General features: G+C 47.9%; 1 protein-coding gene across 2 annotated transcripts in view; it reads right to left on the bottom strand.

Moving 5' to 3' along the window:
- MED4 (mediator complex subunit 4) overlaps positions 1-25,599 on the bottom strand; it is a 48,773-nt gene that overhangs the window by 6,161 nt on the left and 17,013 nt on the right. For both annotated transcript variants that reach the window (XM_063952795.1, XM_063952796.1), the window contains exon 4: positions 6,284-6,341. In XM_063952795.1, coding sequence (XP_063808865.1) covers positions 6,284-6,341 — 58 coding nt within the window. The remainder of the gene's footprint in view (positions 1-6,283; positions 6,342-25,599) is intronic.

Below are 25,599 nucleotides of genomic sequence, written 5' to 3'. Positions count from 1 at the left end.
TATTTCTCATAGTCCGTAGTGGATGCTGGGACTCCGTAAGGACCACAGGGGGAATAGCGGCTCCGCAGGAGACTGGGCACAAAAGTAAAAGCTTGAACTAGCTGGTGTGCACTGGCTCCTCCCCCTATGACCCTCCTCCAAGCCTCAGTTAGGATACTGTGCCCGGACGAGCGTACATAATAAGGAAGGATCTTGAATCCCGGGTAAGACTCATACCAGCCACACCAATCACACCGTACAACCTGTGATCTGAACCCAGTTAACAGTATGATAAACGAAGGAGCCTCTGAAAAGATGGCTCACAACAATAATAACCCGAATTTTGTAACAATAACAATATACAAGTATTGCAGACAATCCGCACTTGGGATGGGCGCCCAGCATCCACTACGGACTATGAGAAATAGAATTATCGGTAAGTAAATTCTTATTTTCTCTAACGTCCTAAGTGGATGCTGGGACTCCGTAAGGACCATGGGGATTATACCAAAGCTCCCAAACGGGCGGGAGAGTGCGGATGACTCTGCAGCACCGAATGAGAGAACTCCAGGTCCTCCTCAGCCAGGGTATCAAATTTGTAGAATTTAGCAAACGTGTTTGCTCCTGACCAAGTAGCTGCTCGGCAAAGTTGTAAAGCCGAGACCCCTCGGGCAGCCGCCCAAGATGAGCCCACCTTCCTTGTGGAATGGGCTTTTACAGATTTTGGCTGTGGCAGGCCTGCCACAGAATGTGCAAGCTGAATTGTACTACAAATCCAACGAGCAATCGTCTGCTTAGAAGTAGGAGCACCCAGCTTGTTGGGTGCATACAGGATAAACAGCGAGTCAGATTTCCTGACTCCAGCCGTCCTGGAAATATATATTTTCAGGGCCCTGACTACGTCCAGTAACTTGGAGTCCTCCAAGTCCCTAGTAGCCGCAGGCACCACAATAGGCTGGTTCACGTGAAACGCTGAAACCACCTTTGGGAGAAATTGAGGACAAGTCCTCAATTCTGCCCTATCCGTGTGAAAAATCAGGTAAGGGCTTTTATAAGATAAAGCCGCCAATTCTGAGACACGCCTGGCTGAAGCCAGGGCTAACAGCATTACCACCTTCCATGTGAGATATTTTAATTCCACAGTGGTGAGTGGTTCAAACCAATGTGATTTTAGGAACCCCAAAACCACATTGAGATCCCAAGGTGCCACCGGGGGCACAAAAGGAGGCTGTATATGCAGTACCCCTTTGACAAACGTCTGGACGTCAGGCACTGAAGCCAGTTCTTTTTGGAAGAAAATCGACAGGGCCGAAATTTGAACCTTAATGGACCCTAATTTTAGGCCCATAGACAGTCCTGTTTGCAGGAAATGTAGGAAGCGACCCAGTTGAAATTCCTCTGTAGGGGCCTCTTTGGCCTCACACCACGCAACATATTTTCGCCAAATGCGGTGATAATGTTTTGCGGTTACATCCTTCCTGGCCTTTATCAGGGTAGGGATGACTTCTTCTGGAATGCCTTTTTCCTTCAGGATCCGGCGTTCAACCGCCATGCCGTCAAACGCAGCCGCGGTAAGTCTTGGAACAGACAAGGCCCCTGCTGGAGCAGGTCCTTTCTTAGAGGTAGAGGCCACGGTTCCTCCGTGAGCATCTCTTGAAGTTCCGGGTACCAAGTCCTTCTTGGCCAATCCGGAACCACGAGTATAGTTCTTACTCCTCTCCTTTTTATGATTCTCAGTACTTTTGGTATGAGAGGCAGAGGAGGGAACACATACACTGACTGGTACACCCATGGTGTTACCAGAGCGTCCACCGCTATTGCCTGAGGGTCCCTTGACCTGGCGCAATATCTGTCTAGTTTTTTGTTGAGACGGGACGCCATCATGTCCACCTTTGGTTTTTCCCAACGGTTTACCATCTCTTGGAAGACTTCTGGATGAAGTCCCCACTCCCCCGGGTGAAGGTCGTGTCTGCTGAGGAAGTCCGCTTCCCAGTTGTCCACTCCCGGAATGAACACTGCTGACAGTGCTATCACATGATTCTCCGCCCAGCGAAGAATCCTTGCAGCTTCTGCCATCGCCCTCCTGCTTCTCGTGCCGCCCTGTCTGTTCACATGGGCGACTGACGTGATGTTGTCCGATTGGATCAATACCGCCTGACCCTGAAGCAGGGGTTTTGCTTGACTTAGGGCATTGTAAATGGCCCTTAGTTCCAGAATGTTTATATGAAGAGATGTTTCCATGCTTGACCACAAGCCCTGGAAATTTCGTCCCTGTGTGACTGCTCCCCAGCCTCTCAGGCTGGCATCCGTGGTCACCAGGATCCAATCCTGAATGCCGAATCTGCGGCCCTCTAGTAGATGAGCACTCTGCAGCCACCACAGAAGAGACACCCTTGTCCTTGGCGACAGGGTTATCCGCTGATGCATCTGAAGATGCGATCCGGACCATTTGTCCAGAAGATCCCACTGAAACGTTCTTGCATGGAATCTTCCGAATGGAATCGCTTCGTAAGAAGCCACCATTTTTCCCAGGACCCTCGTGCACTGATGCACTGACACCTGGCCTGGTTTTAGGAGATTCCTGACTAGCTCGGATAACTCCCTGGCCTTCTCCTCTGGGAGAAACACCTTTTTCTGGACTGTGTCCAGAATCATTCCTAGGAACAGGAGACGTGTTGTTGGAATCAGCTGCGATTTTGGAATATTTAGAATCCACCCGTGCTGACGTAACACTAACTGAGATAGTGCTACTCAGACTTCTAACTGTTCCCTGGACCTTGCCCTTATCAGGAGATCGTCCAAGTAAGGGATAATTAAAACGCCTTTTCTTCGAAGAAGAATCATCATTTCGGCCATTACCTTGGTAAAGACCCGAGGTGCCGTGGACAACCCAAACGGCAGCGTCTGAAACTGATAATGACAGTTTTGTACTACAAACCTGAGGTACCCTTGGTGAGAAGGGTAGATTGGGACGTGGAGATAAGCATCTTTGATGTCCAGAGACACCATATAGTCCCCTTCTTCCAGGTTTGCTATCACTGCTCTGAGTGACTCCATCTTGAATTTGAACCTCTTTATGTAAGTGTTCAAGGATTTTAGATTTAAAATTGGTCTCACCGAGCCGTCCGGCTTCGGTACCACAAACAGCGTGGAATAATACCCCTTTCCCTGTTGTAGGAGAGGTACCTTGATTATCACCTGCTGGGAATACAGCTTGTGAATGGCTTCCAAAACTGCCTCCCTGTCGGAGGGAGACTTTGGTAGAGCAGACTTCAGGAACCGGCGAGGGGGAGACGTCTTGAATTCCAGTTTGTACCCCTGTGATACTACCTGCAGAATCCAGGGGTCCACTTGCGAGTGAGCACACTGCGCGTTGAAATTTTTGAGACGGGCCCCCACCGTGTCCGAGTCCGCTTGTAAAGCCCCAGCGTCATGCTGAAGACTTGGCAGAAGCAGAGGAGGGCTTCTGCTCCTGGGAAGAGGCTGCCTGGTGCAGTCTTTTTCCTCTTCCTCTGCCCCGGGGCAGAAATGAGTGGCCTTTTGCCCGCTTGTACTTATGGGAACGAAAGGACTGAGTTTGAAAAGACGGTGTCTTTTTCTGCTGAGAGGTGACCTGGGGTAAAAAGGTGGACTTTCCGGCCATTGCCATGGCCACCAGGTCCGATAGACCGGCCCCAAATAACTCCTCCCCTTTATACGGCAATACTTCCATATGTCGTTTGGAATCCGCATCCCCTGACCACTGTCGCGTCCATAACGCTCTTCTGGCAGAAATGGACATAGCACTCACTCTTGATGCCAGGGTGCAAATATCCCTCTGTGCATCACGCATATATAGTAATGCATCCTTCAAATGCTCTATAGTTAGTAATATACTGTCCCTATCCAGGGTATCAATATTTTCAGTCAGGGAATCCGACCACGCCACTCCAGCACTGCACATCCAGGCTGAGGCGATTGCTGGTCGCAGTATAACACCAGTATGTGTGTATATACCCTTCAGGATATTTTCCAGCCTTCTATCCGCTGGTTCTTTGAGGGCGGCCGTATCAGGAGACGGTAACGCTACTTGTTTAGATAAACGTGTGAGCGCTTTATCTACTCTAGGGGGTGTTTCCCAACGCGCCCTAACCTCTGGCGGGAAAGGGTATAGTGCCAATAATTTATTAGAAATTAGCACTTTTTTATCGGGGGAAACCCACGCTTTATCACACACCTCATTTAATTCATCTGACTCAGGAAAAGCTACTGGTAGTTTTTTTACTCCCCACATAATACCCTTCTTTGTGGTACTTGTAGTGTCAGAAATGTTCAATGCCTCCTTCATTGCCGTGATCATGTAACGTGTGGCCCTACTGGAAATTACGTTTGTCTCCTCACCGTCGACACTGGACTCAGTATCTGTGTCTGGGTCTGTGTCGACCCACTGAGGTAACGGGCGTTTTATCGCCCCTGACGGTGTCTGAGACGCCTGGACAGGCACTAATTGATTTGTCGGCTGTCTCATGTCGTCAACAGTTTTTTGTAAAGTGCTGACATTGTCACGTAGTTCTTTAAATACAACCATCCAGTCAGGTGTCGACTCCCTAGGGGGTGACATCACTAACACAGGCAATTGCTCTGCTTCCACATCATTTTCCTCCTCATACATGTCGACACAATCGTACCGACACCCAGCACACACACAGGGAATGCTCTGATAGAGGACAGGACCCCACTAGCCCTTTGGGGAGACAGAGGGAGAGTTTGCCAGCACACACCAGAGCGCTATATATATATATATAGGGATAACCTTATATAAGTGTTACTCCCTTTTATAGCTGCTGTTTATAATTTAGCTGCCAATAGTGCCCCCCCTCTCTCGTTTTTACCCTGATTCTGTAGGGACTGCAGGGGAGAGTCAGGGAGCCGTCCTTCCAGCGGAACTGTGAGGGAAAATGGCGCTTGTGTGCTGAGGAGATAGGCTCCACCCCTTCACGACGGCCTTATCTCCTGCTTTTTTCTGGAAAACTGGCAGGGGTTAAATACATCCATATAGCCCAGGAGCTATGTGTGATGTATTTCTTTTGCCATCCTAAGGTATTTCAGTTTTTATTGCGTCTCAGGGCGCTCCCCCCCAGCGCCCTGCACCCTCAGTGACCGGAGTGTGAAGTGTGCTGAGAGCAATGGCGCACAGCTGCAGTGCTGCGCGCTACCTTAGTTGAAGACCGGAACGTCTTCTGCCGCCGATTTCACCGGACCTCTTCGTTCTTCTGGCTCTGAAAGGGGGCCGGCGGCGCGGCTCCGGGACCCATCCAGGCTGAACCTGTGATCGTCCCTCTGGAGCTAATGTCCAGTAGCCTAAGAAGCCCAATCCACTCTGCACGCAGGTGAGTTCGCTTCTTCTCCCCTTAGTCCCACGATGCAGTGAGCCTGTTACCAGCAGGACTCACTGAAAATAAAAAACCTAAAATAAACTTTTACTCTAAGCAGCTCAGGAGAGCCACCTAGCATGCACCCTTCTCGTTCGGGCACAAGAATCTAACGGAGGCTTGGAGGAGGGTCATAGGGGGAGGAGCCAGTGCACACCAGCTAGTTCAAGCTTTTACTTTTGTGCCCAGTCTCCTGCGGAGCCGCTATTCCCCCTGTGGTCCTTACGGAGTCCCAGCATCCACTTAGGACGTTAGAGAAATTTATGTTAGATTTGTTGTTGTAAGGTAGGTAGATTAACTAAAGCTTCTAAAAGACAAACGAAGGTGTTGCCCACAGCAACAATTTTCTAGACTAATAGAAAAAGGATACCTAGAATCTGATTGGTTGCTATAGGCAACACCACCTTTCATTTTTAGAAGCTTTACTAAACCCTACCATTTAGAGTTTGCAAGAAAATGAAAGAAGATGAGTGGTAGTTTGGGAGGAAGTTCGTATATATTGTATAATAAGGACCCTGGAGATCTGTATATTATGTAGATGTTGACACACTATCAGTGATGGCTAACCTTGACACACCAGCTGTTGCTGAACTACACATCCCAGCATGCCCTGCATCAGTTTTAGCATGGCCAAATAGCAAAACTGTAGCAGGGCATGCTGGGATGTGTAGTTCAACAACAGCTGGAGTGTCAAGGTTAGCTATCACTGCACTGTATCAAAGAATAATACCAGCTTTTATTACATATTGACAGAAACAAATTCTGAATATTGATCAGGGCCTCTATTTTTCCTTTCTTCCTTTAAGGAGAACTGAACTTACTGATCAACTTACAGCAACACATCTAAACATTCTTATTCCATTCAATATAACATTTTCTATTTGTACACTGACCTCTTTTTGCTTTATTAATGGATTTTAATTTTTCCTTAGCCTGGTAAACCGCTGTTGCCTATAAAAGAAAAATAATTCCTTTTAGTACAATTCAAATTATAAATTTTAATAGCCAAGACATTTCATATTTTATAAAGGGATTGTAGCACTCGCAACATTATGGTTATACAGAATGTTAAAACCATTTAATAACTACACATTGATAGATTTGTTCTAGTTCGTTTAATACAACACAAATAAGACAACTTTCAGTTTCTAGACTGCTCTATATAAAGCACAGCGAGATCGCTATAGCACAATGCCTACTGTCATTTATTATAAGTGTTCAAAGTTTCTAACGAATTACGTGGCCATATAAATGTTTAGCGGGAAAAGGAGAAGAGAAAAGAATGTCTCTTTTGCTGGCGCACAAATGATGATTTTAAAAATTAACTTTTAATAAATTCATTAAAATTGTCTAAACACGAAATAAAGTACAATAAGTTTGTGTAATGTAATTACCATATATAGTAAATGGAAATAATCTTATTAATATCAAGGTTCGCTACCCGTGTCGTGTCTTTATTGATCCAAATTGACTATATCAATTAGTCTGATATTGAATTACTGGACACTATATAATATTAATTGAATGTATATTAGTAATTCACTTGACAAATGTCAGAACCTGGCAATAGTTCTACATATTATACACTTGCAGCATTCTTTCCACAATATTTTCCCTTATCCCAGATCAAATAGTATAATCCCCTACAGTAATTATTCCTGTTATAGTATAGTACAGTATGGTTGCTGGGGATGGCTTTAATTAAAAGAAAGGGAACATCTAATGTATCTCCTTATGGGTAAAATACTTGCAAGCTAAGTGCTATTGGGGCCTCTTCTTACAAATATTTAGAATTCAATAGCTGGTGCAGAACATATCCCCTTCCCCCCATTCCCTGCATATCTCGTATAAATGTTTAAGCAGGGGGCACATTATCTCATATGTAATGCACAATCGTCAATACTTGTATTAACAGCTGTGAAAAATAACTTTATCTTGTCACTGTGATACCAGTAGTTAAAAGGTAACATATTTTAGAAGATTTCCATGAAGGACACACCCACCCATTCTACAGCATGCCAAAGGCAATGTGCCATGATTCATTTATTTCTTCCTCCATCTAATCATCCTCATCCAGACATTATACCAGTTGTGCTCGACAAGCAGCCAGCATTTTGCCTGTGCAGCTTGCAAAGGGGATCTGGCTGCTCCCATCCATCGAAGCTTACCAAAAGAGTAATGTATTCCATCGGATGGGTAGATACCAATGACCCAACAAGGATAACATTGCGGGTGAAAGACGGCCCATTTACTCTTTGTCAGTAACTGGCTGAAGCTCCTCCCTGCGTGATATATCTGCTGTGCAATGAGATCCCTATTTACTTGTTATAAAGAAGCCGACGCCACTGCCCAATAAATGTACATTATCTATTATTATTTATTAACAGTTTCTTATATAGCGCAGCATATTCCATTGCACTTTACAATTAGAGCAGTAATAGAACACAACTGGGCAAAAACAGACATAGTGGTAGGAAGGCCCTGCTCGCAAGCTTACAATCTATATACATTATGGGGAGTCTTGCACACCTGACTGTGTATCATGTGTTGACAGTGGACTTTAAAGGAATTATGTAATTCCCCAGACTGAAGAAAGATGGAAGTTTTCATAAACCATCCATTTTTATGTCAGTATAGCTACTGGAACCTGGCACAGTAGAGTTTATGAAGTGTCAGATGTCACCAATCACTACACTAGCTGCTGGAAGGCATCCAGAACTAAATTATGGACTCTATAAAACCCTAAATGCTGCACAGAAACTATTCAGGTCTTGTTATGTTTTCACCTGTCAAACCAATTAATGAAAATCATTTTTCTGCATCTGGGAATGAATTAACACTATGCTACAGAGGTGATATAATTTTTCCCATCTACTGTATATATGCACCATCAAACGGCTACTGCCCATTCATTGCATGTTAGGAATTTGTTTGTGTGTGCATTTAGCAATAAACTGGTTTTATATTTACTGAAGCCAGTTTTCATTATTGTTTGCACATGGCACAAATTACATTCGGTGAAAGTTACTTGGGTCACCCATAGGAACACTGGTGTATACCTCAAAGAAACCCATATGTGAACAGCACAGTATTTCTCTTTGTGAGTATGGTACACACAACCTGTCCATGACCAGTGTGATATTGGAGTGAATCTTTCAGGAGGTGGAAGATGATATGCTATAAAGATACCTTTAGATGCACAGTCTGTGACGCTATATTGTTAATCTGGTACGCTGTTTTTCCCGATTTGAGGGAAAATAAGATTTTACTTACCGATAAATCTATTTCTCGGAGTCCGTAGTGGATGCTGGGGTTCCTGAAAGGACCATGGGGAATAGCGGCTCCGCAGGAGACAGGGCACAAAAAGTAAAGCTTTTCCAGATCAGGTGGTGTGCACTGGCTCCTCCCCCTATGACCCTCCTCCAGACTCCAGTTAGGTACTGTGCCCGGACGAGCGTACACAATAAGGGAGGATTTTGAATCCCGGGTAAGACTCATACCAGCCACACCAATCACACCGTACAACCTGTGATCTAAACCCAGTTAACAGTATGATAACAGCGGAGCCTCTGAAAGATGGCTTCCTTCAACAATAACCCGAATTAGTTAACAATAACTATGTACAATTTATGCAGATAATCCGCACTTGGGATGGGCGCCCAGCATCCACTACGGACTCCGAGAAATAGATTTATCGGTAAGTAAAATCTTATTTTCTCTATCGTCCTAGTGGATGCTGGGGTTCCTGAAAGGACCATGGGGATTATACCAAAGCTCCCAAACGGGCGGGAGAGTGCGGATGACTCTGCAGCACCGAATGAGAGAACTCCAGGTCCTCCTTAGCCAGAGTATCAAATTTGTAAAATTTTACAAACGTGTTCTCCCCTGACCACGTAGCTGCTCGGCAAAGTTGTAATGCCGAGACCCCTCGGGCAGCCGCCCAAGATGAGCCCACCTTCCTTGTGGAGTGGGCCTTTACAGATTTAGGCTGTGGCAGGCCTGCCACAGAGTGTGCAAGTTGGATTGTGCTACAGATCCAACGAGCAATCGTCTGCTTAGACGCAGGAGCACCCATCTTGTTGGGTGCATACAATATAAACAACGAGTCAGATTTTCTGACTCCAGCTGTCCTTGCAATATATATTTTTAATGCTCTGACAACGTCCAGTAACTTGGAGTCCTCCAAGTCACTTGTAGCCGCAGGCACTACAATAGGCTGGTTCAGATGAAATGCTGACACCACCTTAGGGAAAAAATGCGGACGAGTCCGCAGTTCTGCCCTGTCCGAATGGAAAATCAGATATGGGCTTTTGTAAGATAAAGCTGCCAATTCTGATACTCTCCTGGCAGAAGCCAGGGCTAGAAGCATGGTCACTTTCCAAGTGAGATATTCCAAATCCACCTTATTTAGTGGTTCAAACCAATGAGATTTTAGAAAGTCCAAAACCACATTGAGATCCCACGGTGCCACTGGAGGCACCACAGGAGGCTGTATATGCAGCACTCCCTTAACAAAGGTCTGGACTTCAGGGACTGAAGCCAATTCTTTTTGAAAGAAAATCGACAGGGCCGAAATTTGAACCTTAATAGATCCCAATTTGAGACCCATAGACAATCCTGATTGCAGGAAATGTAGGAATCGACCCAGTTGAAATTCCTCCGTCGGAGCACTCCGATCTTCGCACCACGCAACATATTTTCGCCAAATTCGGTGATAATGTTGCACGGTTACTTCCTTCCTTGCTTTAATCAAAGTAGGAATGACTTCTTCCGGCATGCCTTTTTCCTTTAGGATCCGGCGTTCAACCGCCATGCCGTCAAACGCAGCCGCGGTAAGTCTTGAAACAGACAGGGACCCTGCTGAAGCAAGTCCCTCCTTAGAGGTAGAGGCCACGGATCTTCCGTGATCATCTCTTGAAGTTCCGGGTACCAAGTCCTTCTTGGCCAATCCGGAACCACTAGTATCGTTCTTACGCCTCTTTGCCGTATAATTCTCAATACTTTTGGTATGAGAGGCAGAGGAGGAAACACATACACCGACTGGTACACCCAAGGCGTTACCAGCGCGTCCACAGCTATTGCCTGCGGATCTCTTGACCTGGCGCAATACCTGTCCAGTTTTTTGTTGAGGCGAGACGCCATCATGTCCACCATTGGTCTTTCCCAACGGGTTACCAGCATGTGGAAGACTTCTGGATGAAGTCCCCACTCTCCCGGGTGAAGATCGTGTCTGCTGAGGAAGTCTGCTTCCCAGTTGTCCACTCCCGGGATGAACACTGCTGACAGTGCTATCACATGATTCTCTGCCCAGCGAAGAATCCTTGCAGCTTCTGCCATTGCACTCCTGCTTCTTGTGCCGCCCTGTCTGTTCACATGGGCGACTGCCGTGATGTTGTCCGACTGGATCAACACCGGTTTTCCCTGAAGCAGAGGTTCTGCCTGGCGTAGAGCATTGTATATTGCTCTTAGTTCCAGAATGTTTATGTGAAGAGACGTTTCCAGACTCGTCCATACTCCCTGGAAGTTTCTTCCTTGTGTGACTGCTCCCCAGCCTCTCAGGCTGGCGTCCGTGGTCACCAGGATCCAATCCTGTATGCCGAATCTGCGGCCCTCCAATAGATGAGGACTCTGCAACCACCACAGAAGAGACACCCTTGTCCTTGGAGACAGGGTTATCCGTAGGTGCATCTGAAGATGCGACCCTGACCATTTGTCCAACAGATCCCTTTGGAAAATTCTTGCGTGGAATCTGCCGAATGGAATTGCTTCGTAAGAAGCCACCATTTTTCCCAGGACTCTTGTGCATTGATGTACAGACACCTTTCCTGGTTTTAGGAGGTTCCTGACAAGCTCGGATAACTCCTTGGCTTTTTCCTCCGGGAGAAAAACCTTTTTCTGAACCGTGTCCAGAATCATCCCTAGGAACAGCAGACGAGTTGTCGGCATTAACTGGGATTTTGGAATATTCAGAATCCACCCGTGCTGTTTTAGCACTTCTTGAGACAGTGCTAATCCCATCTCTAGCTGTTCACTGGACCTTGCCCTTATTAGGAGATCGTCCAAGTATGGGATAATTAATATGCCTTTTCTTCGAAGAAGAATCATCATCTCGGCCATTACCTTTGTAAAGATCCGAGGTGCCGTGGACAATCCGAACGGCAGCGTCTGAAACTGATAGTGACAGTTTTGTACAACGAACCTGAGGTACCCCTGGTGTGAGGGGTAAATTGGAACGTGGAGATACGCATCCTTGATGTCCAAGGATACCATAAAGTCCCCCTCTTCCAGGTTCGCTATCACTGCTCTGAGTGACTCCATCTTGAACTTGAACTTCTTTATGTACAGGTTCAAGGACTTCAGATTTAGAATAGGCCTTACCGAGCCATCCGGCTTCGGTACCACAAAAAGAGTGGAATAATACCCCTTCCCTTGTTGTAGAAGAGGTACCTTGACTATCACCTGCTGAGAGTACAGCTTGTGAATGGCTTCCAAAACCGTCTCCCTTTCGGAGGGGGACGTTGGTAAAGCAGACTTCAGGAAACGGCGAGGTGGATCTGTCTCTAATTCCAACCTGTACCCTTGAGATATTATCTGCAGGATCCAGGGATCTACCTGCGAGTGAGCCCACTGCGCGCTGTAATTTTTGAGACGACCGCCCACCGTCCCCGAGTCCGCTTGAGAAGCCCCAGCGTCATGCTGAGGCTTTTGTAGAAGCCGGGGAGGGCTTCTGTTCCTGGGAAGGAGCTGCGTGTTGCTGTCTCTTCCCTCGACCTCTGCCTCGTGGCAGATATGAATAGCCCTTTGCTCTCTTATTTTTAAAGGAACGAAAGGGCTGCGGTTGAAAAATCGGTGCCTTTTTCTGTTGGGGAGTGACTTGAGGTAGAAAGGTGGATTTCCCGGCTGTAGCCGTGGCCACCAAATCTGATAGACCGACTCCAAATAACTCCTCCCCTTTATACGGCAAAACTTCCATATGCCGTTTTGAATCCGCATCGCCTGTCCACTGTCGCGTCCATAAAGCTCTTCTGGCCGAAATGGACATAGCACTTACCCGTGATGCCAGTGTGCAGATATCCCTCTGTGCATCACGCATATAAAGAAATGCATCCTTTATTTGTTCTAACGACAGTAAAATATTGTCCCTGTCCAGGGTATCAATATTTTCAATCAGGGACTCTGACCAAACTACCCCAGCACTGCACATCCAGGCAGTCGCTACAGCTGGTCGTAGTATAACACCTGCATGTGTGTATATACTTTTTTGGATATTTTCCATCCTCCTATCTGATGGATCTTTAAGTGCGGCCGTCTCAGGAGAGGGTAACGCCACTTGTTTAGATAAGCGTGTTAGCGCCTTGTCCACCCTAGGAGGTGTTTCCCAGCGCTCCCTAACCTCTGGCGGGAAAGGGTATAATGCCAATAATTTCTTTGAAATTATCAGCTTTTTATCAGGGGCAACCCACGCTTCATTACACACGTCATTTAATTCTTCTGATTCAGGAAAAACTATAGGTAGTTTTTTCACACCCCACATAATACCCTGTTTAGTGGTACCTGTAGTATCAGCTAAATGTAACGCCTCCTTCATTGCCAAAATCATATAACGTGTGGCCCTACTGGAAAATACGGTTGATTCGTCACCGTCACCACTGGAGTCAGTGCCTGTGTCTGGGTCTGTGTCGACCGACTGAGGCAAAGGGCGTTTCACAGCCCCTGACGGTGTTTGAGTTGCCTGGACAGGCACTAATTGATTGTCCGGCCGCCTCATGTCGTCAAATGACTGCTTTAGCGTGTTGACACTATCCCGTAGTTCCATAAATAAAGGCATCCATTCTGGTGTCGACTCCCTAGGGGGTGACATCCTCATATTTGGCAATTGCTCCGCCTCCACACCAATATCGTCCTCATACATGTCGACACACACGTACCGACACACAGCAGACACACAGGGAATGCTCCTAACGAAGACAGGACCCACTAGCCCTTTGGGGAGACAGAGGGAGAGTTTGCCAGCACACACCAAAAGCGCTATATATATATCAGGGATAGCCTTATAATAAGTGCTCCCTTATAGCTGCTTTGTTATATCAAAATATCGCCATAAATTTGCCCCCCCCTCTCTGTTTTACCCTGTTTCTGTAGTGCAGTGCAGGGGAGAGACTTGGGAGCCGTCCTGACCAGCGGAGCTGTGAGAGGAAATGGCGCCGTGTGCTGAGGAGATAGGCCCCGCCCCTTTTCTGGCGGGCTCGTCTCCCGCTATTTAGAGAAATCAGGCAGGGGTTAAATATCTCCATATAGCCTCTAGGGGCTATATGTGAGGTATTTTTAGCCTTTATATAGGTTACATTTGCCTCCCAGGGCGCCCCCCCCCAGCGCCCTGCACCCTCAGTGACCGCGTGTGAAGTGTGCTGAGAGGAAAATGGCGCACAGCTGCAGTGCTGTGCGCTACCTTTAGAAGACTGCAGGAGTCTTCAGCCGCCGATTCTGGACCTCTTCTGACTTCAGCATCTGCAAGGGGGCCGGCGGCGCGGCTCCGGTGACCATCCAGGCTGTACCTGTGATCGTCCCTCTGGAGCTTGATGTCCAGTAGCCAAGAAGCCAATCCATCCTGCACGCAGGTGAGTTGACTCCTTCTCCCCTCAGTCCCTCGCTGCAGTGATCCTGTTGCCAGCAGGAATCACTGTAAAATAAAAAACCTAGCTAAACTTTTTCTAAGCAGCTCTTTAGGAGAGCCACCTAGATTGCACCCTTCTCGGCCGGGCACAAAAATCTAACTGGAGTCTGGAGGAGGGTCATAGGGGGAGGAGCCAGTGCACACCACCTGATCTGGAAAAGCTTTACTTTTTGTGCCCTGTCTCCTGCGGAGCCGCTATTCCCCATGGTCCTTTCAGGAACCCCAGCATCCACTAGGACGATAGAGAAATTGGAATTTTCTTCCTCCATTTTCCACCATTAAGTTTTATGATCACCACAGATGTCTAAAATTGCCCAAGACATACTACACCATGAGATGCTGTTTTCTTCACTCCCTTCATAAATGAGTTAAGATCACAGCACCATTGATAACATCATAAAGTGACTGGGACTAGTATTACTACAGTCTATCCATCTTCCTCACTGGAACTTGACTGAGCGCCATTATCCGCCAATTTTGGATGTATATTGAGCAATAGGTGGTCCTCTTCTTACAGGCGGTTGCATAAGTGGGACTTGTACAATGTCTTGTTTTTCGCTTTCATTTGATTTAACCGTCTGTGCAGAGTCATGGATAACTTAAAACCTGGACCATTAGGGTGTCTTGCATTAATATCCTTAAAACCTGGACTGTAATGGTAGAGTATGAGCATAGCCTAGTGGCAACACATGTACATGGTATGATCAGTGTAGGGAAGTCCAAGCACAGGACTATAAACAATGTGTGTCTGCTGTTGTCACTGGTCTTACAAAACAGTATGACAGATTAACTTTTTTTTTTTTTTTTAAATATCCATACCCAACCTGTTGGTGAAACGGGTTCCCAGCGCTTAGAATGCCAGCATCCCACAGTCCAGGATACTGACACTTTTAGGGTAAGTACTGTAACCTTCCCCCTTCCCTACCCCCAACCCTCCATTCCCACAGAAAAACCCTACCCCCTAACCTCCCCTGGCAGCCTAACCCTCCATTCCCGCAGCCTAACCTCCCCCATATATTTATGTTCAAGATGTCAGCTGTCAGGATTCCGATGTCAGCATTGTGACAGCTGGCGGGATTCCTGCAACTGTCTTCAGACTGCCGGGATCCTGTACATCGGGAAGGCAACTACATCCCGGTGAAAGAAACCGGGTAAGGTGAAAGCAATGAACCTGAAATCACGACTAATGGAACTATATGTACACTCAGTGATCGCGCTGAGCCAAAAAAAAAAAAAAGTGGGTCCCAGGGACCACACACTTTTAAAAATTGGGGTCCTACCTGTCCTATTCTGGGTCCCATCGAAATGAAGATTATTAATTTTATTAATGATTCAAATATGAAACCCCACAACTTTGGACACTACAAAAGTGTTGCAAGGGGGAGAAGGGGGTGACAGTGCTGCTGGGCTGTGTAGCATACAGAACACTGCTCCAGAGCTGTACCTAGACATTTGGTGCCCTTTGGCAGAAAGTAAATTGGTGGTCCCCCTCCCATATTGTAAAGTATGGACAGTGCGCGCCGAAGGCGCATAAAAAATGTAGGGGTCTGGCTTTGTGGGGAAGGAGCTTGGCCACATAATAGTACCAATTCACATTACACCACAGAGTAGCGCCGCTTATACACATTGCACCAGGTAGAGCATGTTATACACAATGCGCCAGGTAGAGCACGTTATACACATTGCGCCAGGTAGAGCACGTTATACACTTTGCGCCAGGTAGAGCACGTTATACACTTTGCGCCAGGTAGAGCACGTTATACACTTTGCGCCAGGTAGAGCACGTTATACACTTTGCGCCAGGTAGAGCACGTTATACACTTTGCGCCAGGTAGAGCACGTTACACAGATTGCGCCAGTTAGAACACGTTACACACATTGCGCCAGGTAGAGCACGTTACACACATTGCGCCAGGTAGAGCACGTTACACACATTCCGCCAGGTAGAGCACGTTACACACATTCCGCCAGGTAGAGCACGTTACACAGATTGCGCCAGGTAGAACACGTTATACACATTGCGCCAGGTAGAGCACGTTATACACATTGCGCCAGGTAGAGCACGTTATACACATTGCGTCAGGCAGAGCACGTTATACACATTGCGTCAGGTAGGGCACGTTATACACATTGCGTCAGTTAGAGCACATTATACACATTCCACCAGGTACAGCACGTTATACAGATTGCACCAGTTAGAACACGTTATACACATTGCGCCAGGCAGAGCACGTTATACACATTGCACCAGGTAGAGCACGTTACACACATTGCACCAGGTAGAGCACGTTACACACATTGCACCAGGTAGAGCACGTTACACACATTGCACCAGGTAGAGCACGTTATACACATTGCGCCAAGCAGAGCACGTTACACACATTGCAACAGATAGAGCACGTTATACACATTGCACCAGGTAGAGCAGTATATAATGGCCACTGTGGGTGTGCATGTGATGGTCACTGTGTGGGTATGTGTGGGGGGGTGTATGTTGGCCACTATGGGAGTATTTGGTGTGTTTATAATGGACACTGAGGAGGTATGGGCAGAGTGTATGATCGGCACTGCCCCATCCTCCATATTTGCATCATTAGCTGCCAACACTCTCCTCCCTCCCACACACATACGATCCCTCTGTTAGTTGATAACTTACTTAATCCCCCCGGGAGTGCAGCCGTATGCAGCCAGAGAGACACAGGCTTCCTCAATGATCGCGCTGCGCTGGTTAGTGAGCAGCCACTGTGTGTGTCATAACACAGCCCGCCCCAGCGCCTGCTCGCAGCTGCTTCTTACTGTAGTTTGGAGCAGCACGGCGAGCACGCTGGCGGACAGGGAGGAGGGACGTCACGTCTCAGCCGCACTTGAATGGGGAGACATTGCCGGCAGCGCGATTGGACGGGGAGAAGCTGCGGGCAGCGCGATTGGACAGGGAGAAGCTGCCGGCGGCGATTTGATGGCAAGAGAGGCACTGAAGAATAGTATTGGCAGAGTATTGGTCAGTTAGAGAGCGCGTCCCGCGGGACCCGCTCATTTTAAAAAAAAGAGAGTCCCCGTCTGCTTGTAGCGCGTAAAAACGCGCTATAGCGCGTATTTTGCGATCACTGACACTGCCTTAGCGAGACAATCGTACATTATTTCATATTTGTGGATCAGGAATGTGCGGTGAGGTAAATGGCTCAGAAGGAACTGACTAGTACCAGAGACAGATTTACAGATACTATGGGGTATATGCAATTGCGGTCGAATTCCCGAAATTGTCGAATTTCGGGTCATTTTCGACCAAAAAAAAAAAAATTCGCCTATGCAATTCAGTGCTTTCCGACCAAAAAACAGACTTTCAAAATTCGACATTTTGAAATTCGAATTTTTGCAAATTCGACTTTTCTGCAATGATACAAGTGCTGCAATTCGACCAAAGCATATTCAATTCAAGTTTGGAAATTCGACAGCAGTGCTTTTAGACAGCAAATTCGTCATTTTCAATCCGCCACACTTTTGAGGGTGAAAACAATAAAAAAAAAATTTAAACATGTTTTTTTTTTTGGTGTTTTTTTTTTTTTAGGAATAGCATATCTATTTATATTAGAAGGGATTAGGTACTTTTTTTTGGGGGGGGGGGGGAGGCACAAATATTTATATTTTTTTAATTTTTTTTTTTTTTTTATTGCTGGAACGGTAAAATCCTTAAAAAAAATGGCGTGGGGTCCCCCCTCCAAAGCATAACCAGCCTCGGGCTCTTCGAGCTGGTCCTGGTTCTAAAAATGCGGGGAAAAAATTGACAGGGGATCCCCCGTATTTTTAAAACCAGCACCGGGCTCTGCGCCTGGTGCTGGTGCCAAAAATACGGTGGACAAAACGAGCAGGGGTCCCCCGTATTTTTAACACCAGCATCGGGCTCCACTAGCTGGACAGATAATGCCACAGCCGGGGGTCACTTTTATGCCGTGCCCTGCGGCCGTGGCATTAAATATCCAACTAGTCACCCCTGGCCGGGGTACCCTGGGGGAGTGGGGACCCCTTCAATCAAGGGGTCCCCCCCCCCCCAGCCACCCAAGGGCCAGGGGTGAAGCCCGAGGCTGTCCCCCCCCCATCCAATGGGCTGCGGATGGGGGGGCTGATAGCCTTTTGTGATAATAAAAAGATATTGTTTTTTCCAGTAGTACTACAAGTCCCAGCAAGCCTCCCCCGCAAGCTGGTACTTGGAGAACCACAAGTACCAGCATGCGGGAGAAAAACGGGCCCGCTGGTACCTGTAGTACTACTGGGGAAAAAATAAGAATTTACTTACCGATAATTCTATTTCTCGGAGTCCGTAGTGGATGCTGGGGTTCCTGAAAGGACCATGGGGAATAGCGGCTCCGCAGGAGACAGGGCACAAAAGTAAAGCTTTACGATCAGGTGGTGTGCACTGGCTCCTCCCCCTATGACCCTCCTCCAAGCCTCAGTTAGGTACTGTGCCCGGACGAGCGTACACAATAAGGAAGGATTTATGAATCCCGGGTAAGACTCATACCAGCCACACCAATCACACCGTACAACCTGTGATATAAACCCAGTTAACAGTATGATAACAGAAGAGCCTCTAAAAGATGGCTCCCTACAACAATAACCCGAATTAGTTAACAATAACTATATACAATTATTGCAGATAATCCGCACTTGGGATGGGCGCCCAGCATCCACTACGGACTCCGAGAAATAGAATTATCGGTAAGTAAATTCTTATTTTCTCTATCGTCCTAGTGGATGCTGGGGTTCCTGAAAGGACCATGGGGATTATACCAAAGCTCCCAAACGGGCGGGAGAGTGCGGATGACTCTGCAGCACCGAATGAGAGAACTCCAGGTCCTCCTTAGCCAGAGTATCAAATTTGTAAAATTTTACAAACGTGTTCTCCCCTGACCACGTAGCTGCTCGGCAAAGTTGTAATGCCGAGACCCCTCGGGCAGCCGCCCAAGATGAGCCCACCTTCCTTGTGGAGTGGGCCTTTACAGATTTAGGCTGTGGCAGGCCTGCCACAGAGTGTGCAAGTTGGATTGTGCTACAGATCCAACGAGCAATCGTCTGCTTAGACGCAGGAGCACCCATCTTGTTGGGTGCATACAATATAAACAACGTGTCAGATTTTCTGACTCCAGCTGTCCTTGCAATATATATTTTCAATGCTCTGACAACATCCAGTAACTTGGAGTCCTCCAAGTCACTTGTAGCCGCAGGCACTACAATAGGCTGGTTCAGAAGAAATGCTGACACCACCTTAGGGAGAAAATGCGGACGAGTCCGCAGTTCTGCCCTGTCCGAATGGAAAATCAGATATGGGCTTTTGTAAGATAAAGCTGCCAGTTCTGACACTCTCCTGGCCGAAGCCAGGGCTAGTAGCATGGTCACTTTCCATGTGAGATATTTCAAATCCACATTATTTAGTGGTTCAAACCAATGAGATTTGAGAAAGTCCAAAACAACATTGAGATCCCACGGTGCCACTGGGGGCACCACAGGAGGCTGTATATGCAGCACTCCCTTAACAAAAGTCTGGACTTCAGGAACTGAAGCCAATTCTTTCTGGAAGAAAATCGACAGGGCCGAAATTTGAACCTTAATAGATCCCAATTTGAGACCCATAGACAATCCTGATTGCAGGAAATGTAGGAATCGACCCAGTTGAAATTCCTCCGTCGGAGCACTCCGATCCTCGCACCACGCAACATATTTTCGCCAAATGCGGTGATAATGTTGCGCGGTTACTTCCTTCCGTGCTTTAATCAAAGTAGGAATGACTTCTTCCGGCATGCCTTTTTCCTTTAGGATCCGGCGTTCAACCGCCATGCCGTCAAACGCAGCCGCGGTAAGTCTTGAAACAGACAGGGACCCTGCTGAAGCAAGTCCCTTCTCAGAGGTAGAGGCCACGGATCTTCCGTGATCATCTCTTGAAGTTCCGGGTACCAAGTTCTTCTTGGCCAATCCGGAACCACTAGTATCGTTCTTACGCCTCTTTGCCGTATAATTCTCAATACTTTTGGTATGAGAGGCAGAGGAGGAAACACATATACCGACTGGTACACCCAAGGCGTTACCAGCGCGTCCACAGCTATTGCCTGCGGATCTCTTGACCTGGCGCAATACCTGTCCAGTTTTTTGTTGAGGCGAGACGCCATCATGTCCACCATTGGTCTTTCCCAACGGGTTACCAGCATGTGGAAAACTTCTGGATGAAGTCCCCACTCTCCCGGGTGAAGGTCGTGTCTGCTGAGGAAGTCTGCTTCCCAGTTGTCCACTCCCGGGATGAACACTGCTGACAGTGCTATCACATGATTTTCCGCCCAGCGAAGAATCCTTGCAGCTTCTGCCATTGCACTCCTGCTTCTTGTGCCGCCCTGTCTGTTCACATGGGCGACTGCCGTGATGTTGTCCGACTGGATCAACACCGGCTTTCCCTGAAGCAGAGGTTCTGCCTGGCTTAGAGCATTGTAGATTGCTCTTAGTTCCAGAATGTTTATGTGAAGAGACGTTTCCAGGCTCGTCCACACTCCCTGGAAGTTTCTTCCTTGTGTGACTGCTCCCCAGCCTCTCAGGCTGGCGTCCGTGGTCACCAGGATCCAATCCTGTATGCCGAATCTGCGGCCCTCCAATAGATGAGCACTCTGTAACCACCACAGAAGAGATACCCTTGTCCTTGGAGACAGGGTTATCCGCTGGTGCATCTGAAGATGCGACCCTGACCATTTGTCCAACAGATCCCTCTGGAAAATTCTTGCGTGGAATCTGCCGAATGGAATTGCTTCGTAAGAAGCCACCATTTTTCCCAGGACTCTTGTGCATTGATGTACAGACACCTTTCCTGGTTTTAGGAGGTTCCTGACAAGCTCGGATAACTCCTTGGCTTTTTCCTCCGGGAGAAAAACCTTTTTCTGAACCGTGTCCAGAATCATCCTTAGGAACAACAGACGTGTTGTCGGAATTAACTGGGATTTTGGAATATTCAGAATCCACCCGTGCTGTTTTAGCACTTCTTGAGACAGTGCTAATCCCATCTCTAGCTGTTCTCTGGACCTTGCCCTTATTAGGAGATCGTCCAAGTATGGGATAATTAATACGCCTTTTCTTCGAAGAAGAATCATCATCTCGGCCATTACCTTGGTAAAGACCCGAGGTGCCGTGGACAATCCGAACGGCAGCGTCTGAAACTGATAGTGACAGTTCTGTACGACGAACCTGAGGTACCCCTGGTGTGAGGGGTAAATTGGAACGTGGAGATACGCATCCTTGATGTCCAAGGATACCATAAAGTCCCCTTCTTCTAGGTTCGCTATCACTGCTCTGAGTGACTCCATCTTGAACTTGAACTTCTTTATGTACAGGTTCAAGGACTTCAGATTTAGAATAGGTCTTACCGAGCCATCCGGCTTCGGTACCACAAATAGAGTGGAATAATACCCCTTTCCTTGTTGTAAAAGAGGTACCTTGACTATCACCTGCTGAGAGTACAGCTTGTGAATGGCTTCCAAGACCGTCACCCTGTCGGAGGGGGACGTTGGTAAAGCAGACTTCAGGAAACGGCGAGGTGGATTCGTCTCTAGTTCTAACCTGTACCCCTGAGATATTATCTGCAGGATCCAGGGATCTACCTGCGAGTGAGCCCACTGCGCGCTGAAATTCTTGAGACGACCCCCCACCGCCCCCGAGTCCGCTTGAGAAGCCCCAGCGTCATGCTGAGGCTTTTGTAGAAGCGGGGGAGGGCTTCTGTTCCTGGGAAGGAGCTGCCTGTTGCTGTCTCTTCCCCCTTCCTCTGCCTCGTGGCAGATATGAATATCCCTTTGCTCTCTTGTTTTTAAAGGAACGAAAGGGCTGCGGTTGAAAAGTCGGTGTCTTTTTCTGTTGGGGAGTGACTTGAGGTAAAAAGGTGGATTTCCCGGCTGTAGCCGTGGCCACCAAATCCGATAGACCGACTCCAAATAACTCCTCCCCTTTATACGGCAAAACTTCCATATGCCGTTTTGAGTCCGCATCGCCTGACCACTGTCGCGTCCATAAACTTCTTCTGGCCGAAATGGACATAGCACTTACCCGTGATGCCAGTGTGCAGATATCCCTCTGTGCATCACGCATATAAAGAAATGCATCCTTTATTTGCTCTAAAGACAGTAAAACATTGTCCCTATCCAGGGTATCAATATTTTCAATCAGGGACTCTGACCAAGCTACCCCAGCACTGCACATCCAGGCTGTCGCTATAGCTGGTCGTAGTATAACACCTGTATGTGTGTATATACTTTTTTGGATATTTTCCATCCTCCTATCTGCTGGATCTTTAAGTGCGGCCGTCTCAGGAGAGGGTAACGCCACTTGTTTTGATAAGCGTGTGAGCGCCTTGTCCACCCTAGGAGGTGTTTCCCAGCGCGCCCTAACCTCTGGCGGGAAAGGGTATAAAGCCAATAACTTCTTTGAAATTAGCATTTTTTTATCGGGGGCAACCCACGCTTCATCACACACCTCATTTAATTCTTCTGATTCAGGAAAAACTATAGGTAGTTTTTTCACACCCCACATAATACCCTGTTTAGTGGTACCTGTAGTATCAGCTATATGTAACGCCTCCTTCATTGCCAAAATCATATAACGTGTGGCCCTACTGGAAAATACGGTTGATTCGTCACCGTCACCACTAGAATCAGTGCCTGTGTCTGGGTCTGTGTCGACCGACTGAGGCAAAGGGCGTTTTACAGCTCCTGACGGTGTTTGAGGCGCCTGGACAGGCACTAATTGATTGTCCGGCCGTCTCATGTCGTCAAACGACTGCTTTAGCGTGTTGACACTATCCCGTAATTCCATAAATAAAGGCATCCATTCTGGTGTCGACCCCCTAGGAGGTGACATCCCCATATTTGGCAATTGCTCCGCCTCTACACCAATATCGTCCTCATACATGTCGACACACACGTACCGACACACAGCAGACACACAGGGAATGCTCTTAACGAAGACAGGACCCCACTAGCCCTTTGGGGAGACAGAGGGAGAGTTTGCCAGCACACACCAAAAGCGCTATATATGACAGGGATAGCCTTATAATAAGTGCTCCCTGTATAGCTGCTTTAATAATATATTTTTGCCACAATTTTGCCCCCCCCTCTCTTTTTTACCCTGTTTCTGTAGTGCAGTGCAGGGGAGAGCCTGGGAGCCGTCCTGACCAGCGGAGCTGTGTAAGGAAAATGGCGCTGTGTGCTGAGGAGATAGGCCCCGCCCCTTTTTCGGCGGCCTCGTCTCCCGCTCTTTAGTGGATTCTGGCAGGGGTTAAATATCTCCATATAGCCCCCGGAGGCTATATGTGAGGTATTTTTAGCCAAATTAGGTTTTCATTTGCCTCCCAGGGCGCCCCCCTCCCAGCGCCCTGCACCCTCAGTGACTGCCGTGTGAAGTGTGCTGAGAGGAAAATGGCGCACAGCTGCAGTGCTGTGCGCTACCTTTAGAAGACTGAGGAGTCTTCTGCCGCCGATTCTGGACCTCTTCTCGTTTCAGCATCTGCAAGGGGGCCGGCGGCGAGGCTCCGGTGACCATCCAGGCTGTACCTGTGATCGTCCCTCTGGAGCTAATGTCCAGTAGCCAAGAAGCCAATCCATCCTGCACGCAGGTGAGTTCACTTCTTCTCCCCTAAGTCCCTCGTTGCAGTGATCCTGTTGCCAGCAGGACTCACTGTAAAATAAAAAACCTAAGCTAAACTTTTCTAAGCAGCTCTTTAGGAGAGCCACCTAGATTGCACCCTTCTCGGCCGGGCACAAAAATCTAACTGAGGCTTGGAGGAGGGTCATAGGGGGAGGAGCCAGTGCACACCACCTGATCGTAAAGCTTTACTTTTGTGCCCTGTCTCCTGCGGAGCCGCTATTCCCCATGGTCCTTTCAGGAACCCCAGCATCCACTAGGACGATAGAGAAAATACCCAAATAAAAACAGGACACACACACCGTCGACAGTAAAACTTTATTTCATACGTCGACACACACATACTTACCTATGTTCACACGCCGACATCTGTCCTCTTCTCCATGTAGAATCCACGGATACCTGAAAAGAAAAGTTCAATATACTCACCTCAGCCATGGTCCAGAGATACATCCACGTACTTGGCAAAAAAACAAAGCGAACACCCGCTCCATGCCGGACTGAAAGGGGTCCCATGCTGACACATGAGACCCCTTTCCACGAATGAGACCTGTCAGTGACAGCTGTCACATAAAGGTCTCTAAAGCCAATCAGGAAGCGCAACTTTGTTGCGCTCACCTGATTGGCTGTGCGCTGTCTGAACTCAGACAGCGCATCGCACAGCTCCGTCCATTATATTCAATGGTGGGAACTTAGCGGCTAGCGGTGAGGTCACCCGCCGGTCAGCCGCTGACCGCGGGTTAACCCCCCCGCTACCCGCAAAGTTCCCACCATTGAAAGTAATGGAGCGGCTTTGCGATGCGCTGTCACAGCACAGACAGCGCACAGCCAATCAGGTGAGCGCCACGGAAGTAGCGCTTCCTGATTGGCTGAAGGGACTTCAGTGACAGGAGTCACGTGATGTCCCGGCATTCGGGAGAAAGGGGTCTGATGTGAAAGCATGGGACCCCTTTCTTAGTCCGGTGGATCGGTGTTCGTTTTTTTTTTTTTGCCAAGTACGTGGATTATCTCTGGACCTGGATTTACCGCTGGAAGGTGAGTATAATTTTTTCACAGGTACCTCGGATCGTCGGAGACCGTGGCAGTCGGCGTGTCAACATAGGTAAGTATGTGTGTGTCGGTAGTGTGTAATAAAGTTTTACTATCAAGGTGTGTGTGTACTGTTTTTATTTGGGTATTTTTTTTCCAGTAGTACTACAGGTACCAGCGGGCCCGTTTTTCTCCCGCATGCTGGTACTTGTGGTTCTCCAAGTACCAGCTTGCGGGGGAGGCTTGCTGGGACTTGTAGTACTACTGGAAAAAACAATATATTTTTATTATCACAAAAGGCTATCAGCCCCCCCATCCGCAGCCCATTGGATGGGGGGGGGGGGGGGGGGGGGGCAGCCTCGGGCTTCACCCCTGGCCCTTGGGTGGCTGGGGGGGGGGGGGGGACCCCTTGATTGTAGGTGTCCCCACTCCCCCAGGGTACCCCGGCCAGGGGTGACTAGTTGGATATTTAATGCCACGGCCGCAGGGCACGGCATAAAAGTGACCCCCGGCTGTGGCATTATCTGTCCAGCTAGTGGAGCCCGATGCTGGTGTTAAAAATACGGGGGACCCCTACTCTTTTTGTCCCCCGTATTTTTGGCACCAGGCGCAGAGCCCGGTGCTGGTTTTAAAAATACGGGGGATCCCTGCCCAATTTTTCCCCTGCATTTTTAGAACCAGGACCAGCTCGAAGAGCCCGAGGCTGGTTATGCTTTGGAGGGGGGACCCCACGCTATTTTTTTCCCCGGGTTTTTCCCGTTTTTTAAAATCGCGGCAAAATCCGCCAAATCGGACGATTTTCGCCCGCGATTCTGGCGAATCCGTTTTTCATTGAATATGGTGAAT

The sequence above is a fragment of the Pseudophryne corroboree genome, chromosome 2 (assembly GCF_028390025.1).
Source record: "Pseudophryne corroboree isolate aPseCor3 chromosome 2, aPseCor3.hap2, whole genome shotgun sequence".
Lineage (NCBI taxonomy): Eukaryota > Metazoa > Chordata > Amphibia > Anura > Myobatrachidae > Pseudophryne > Pseudophryne corroboree.
Note: the sequence above shows the minus strand (reverse complement) of the source record. Positions and strands in the feature narration are given on the sequence as shown.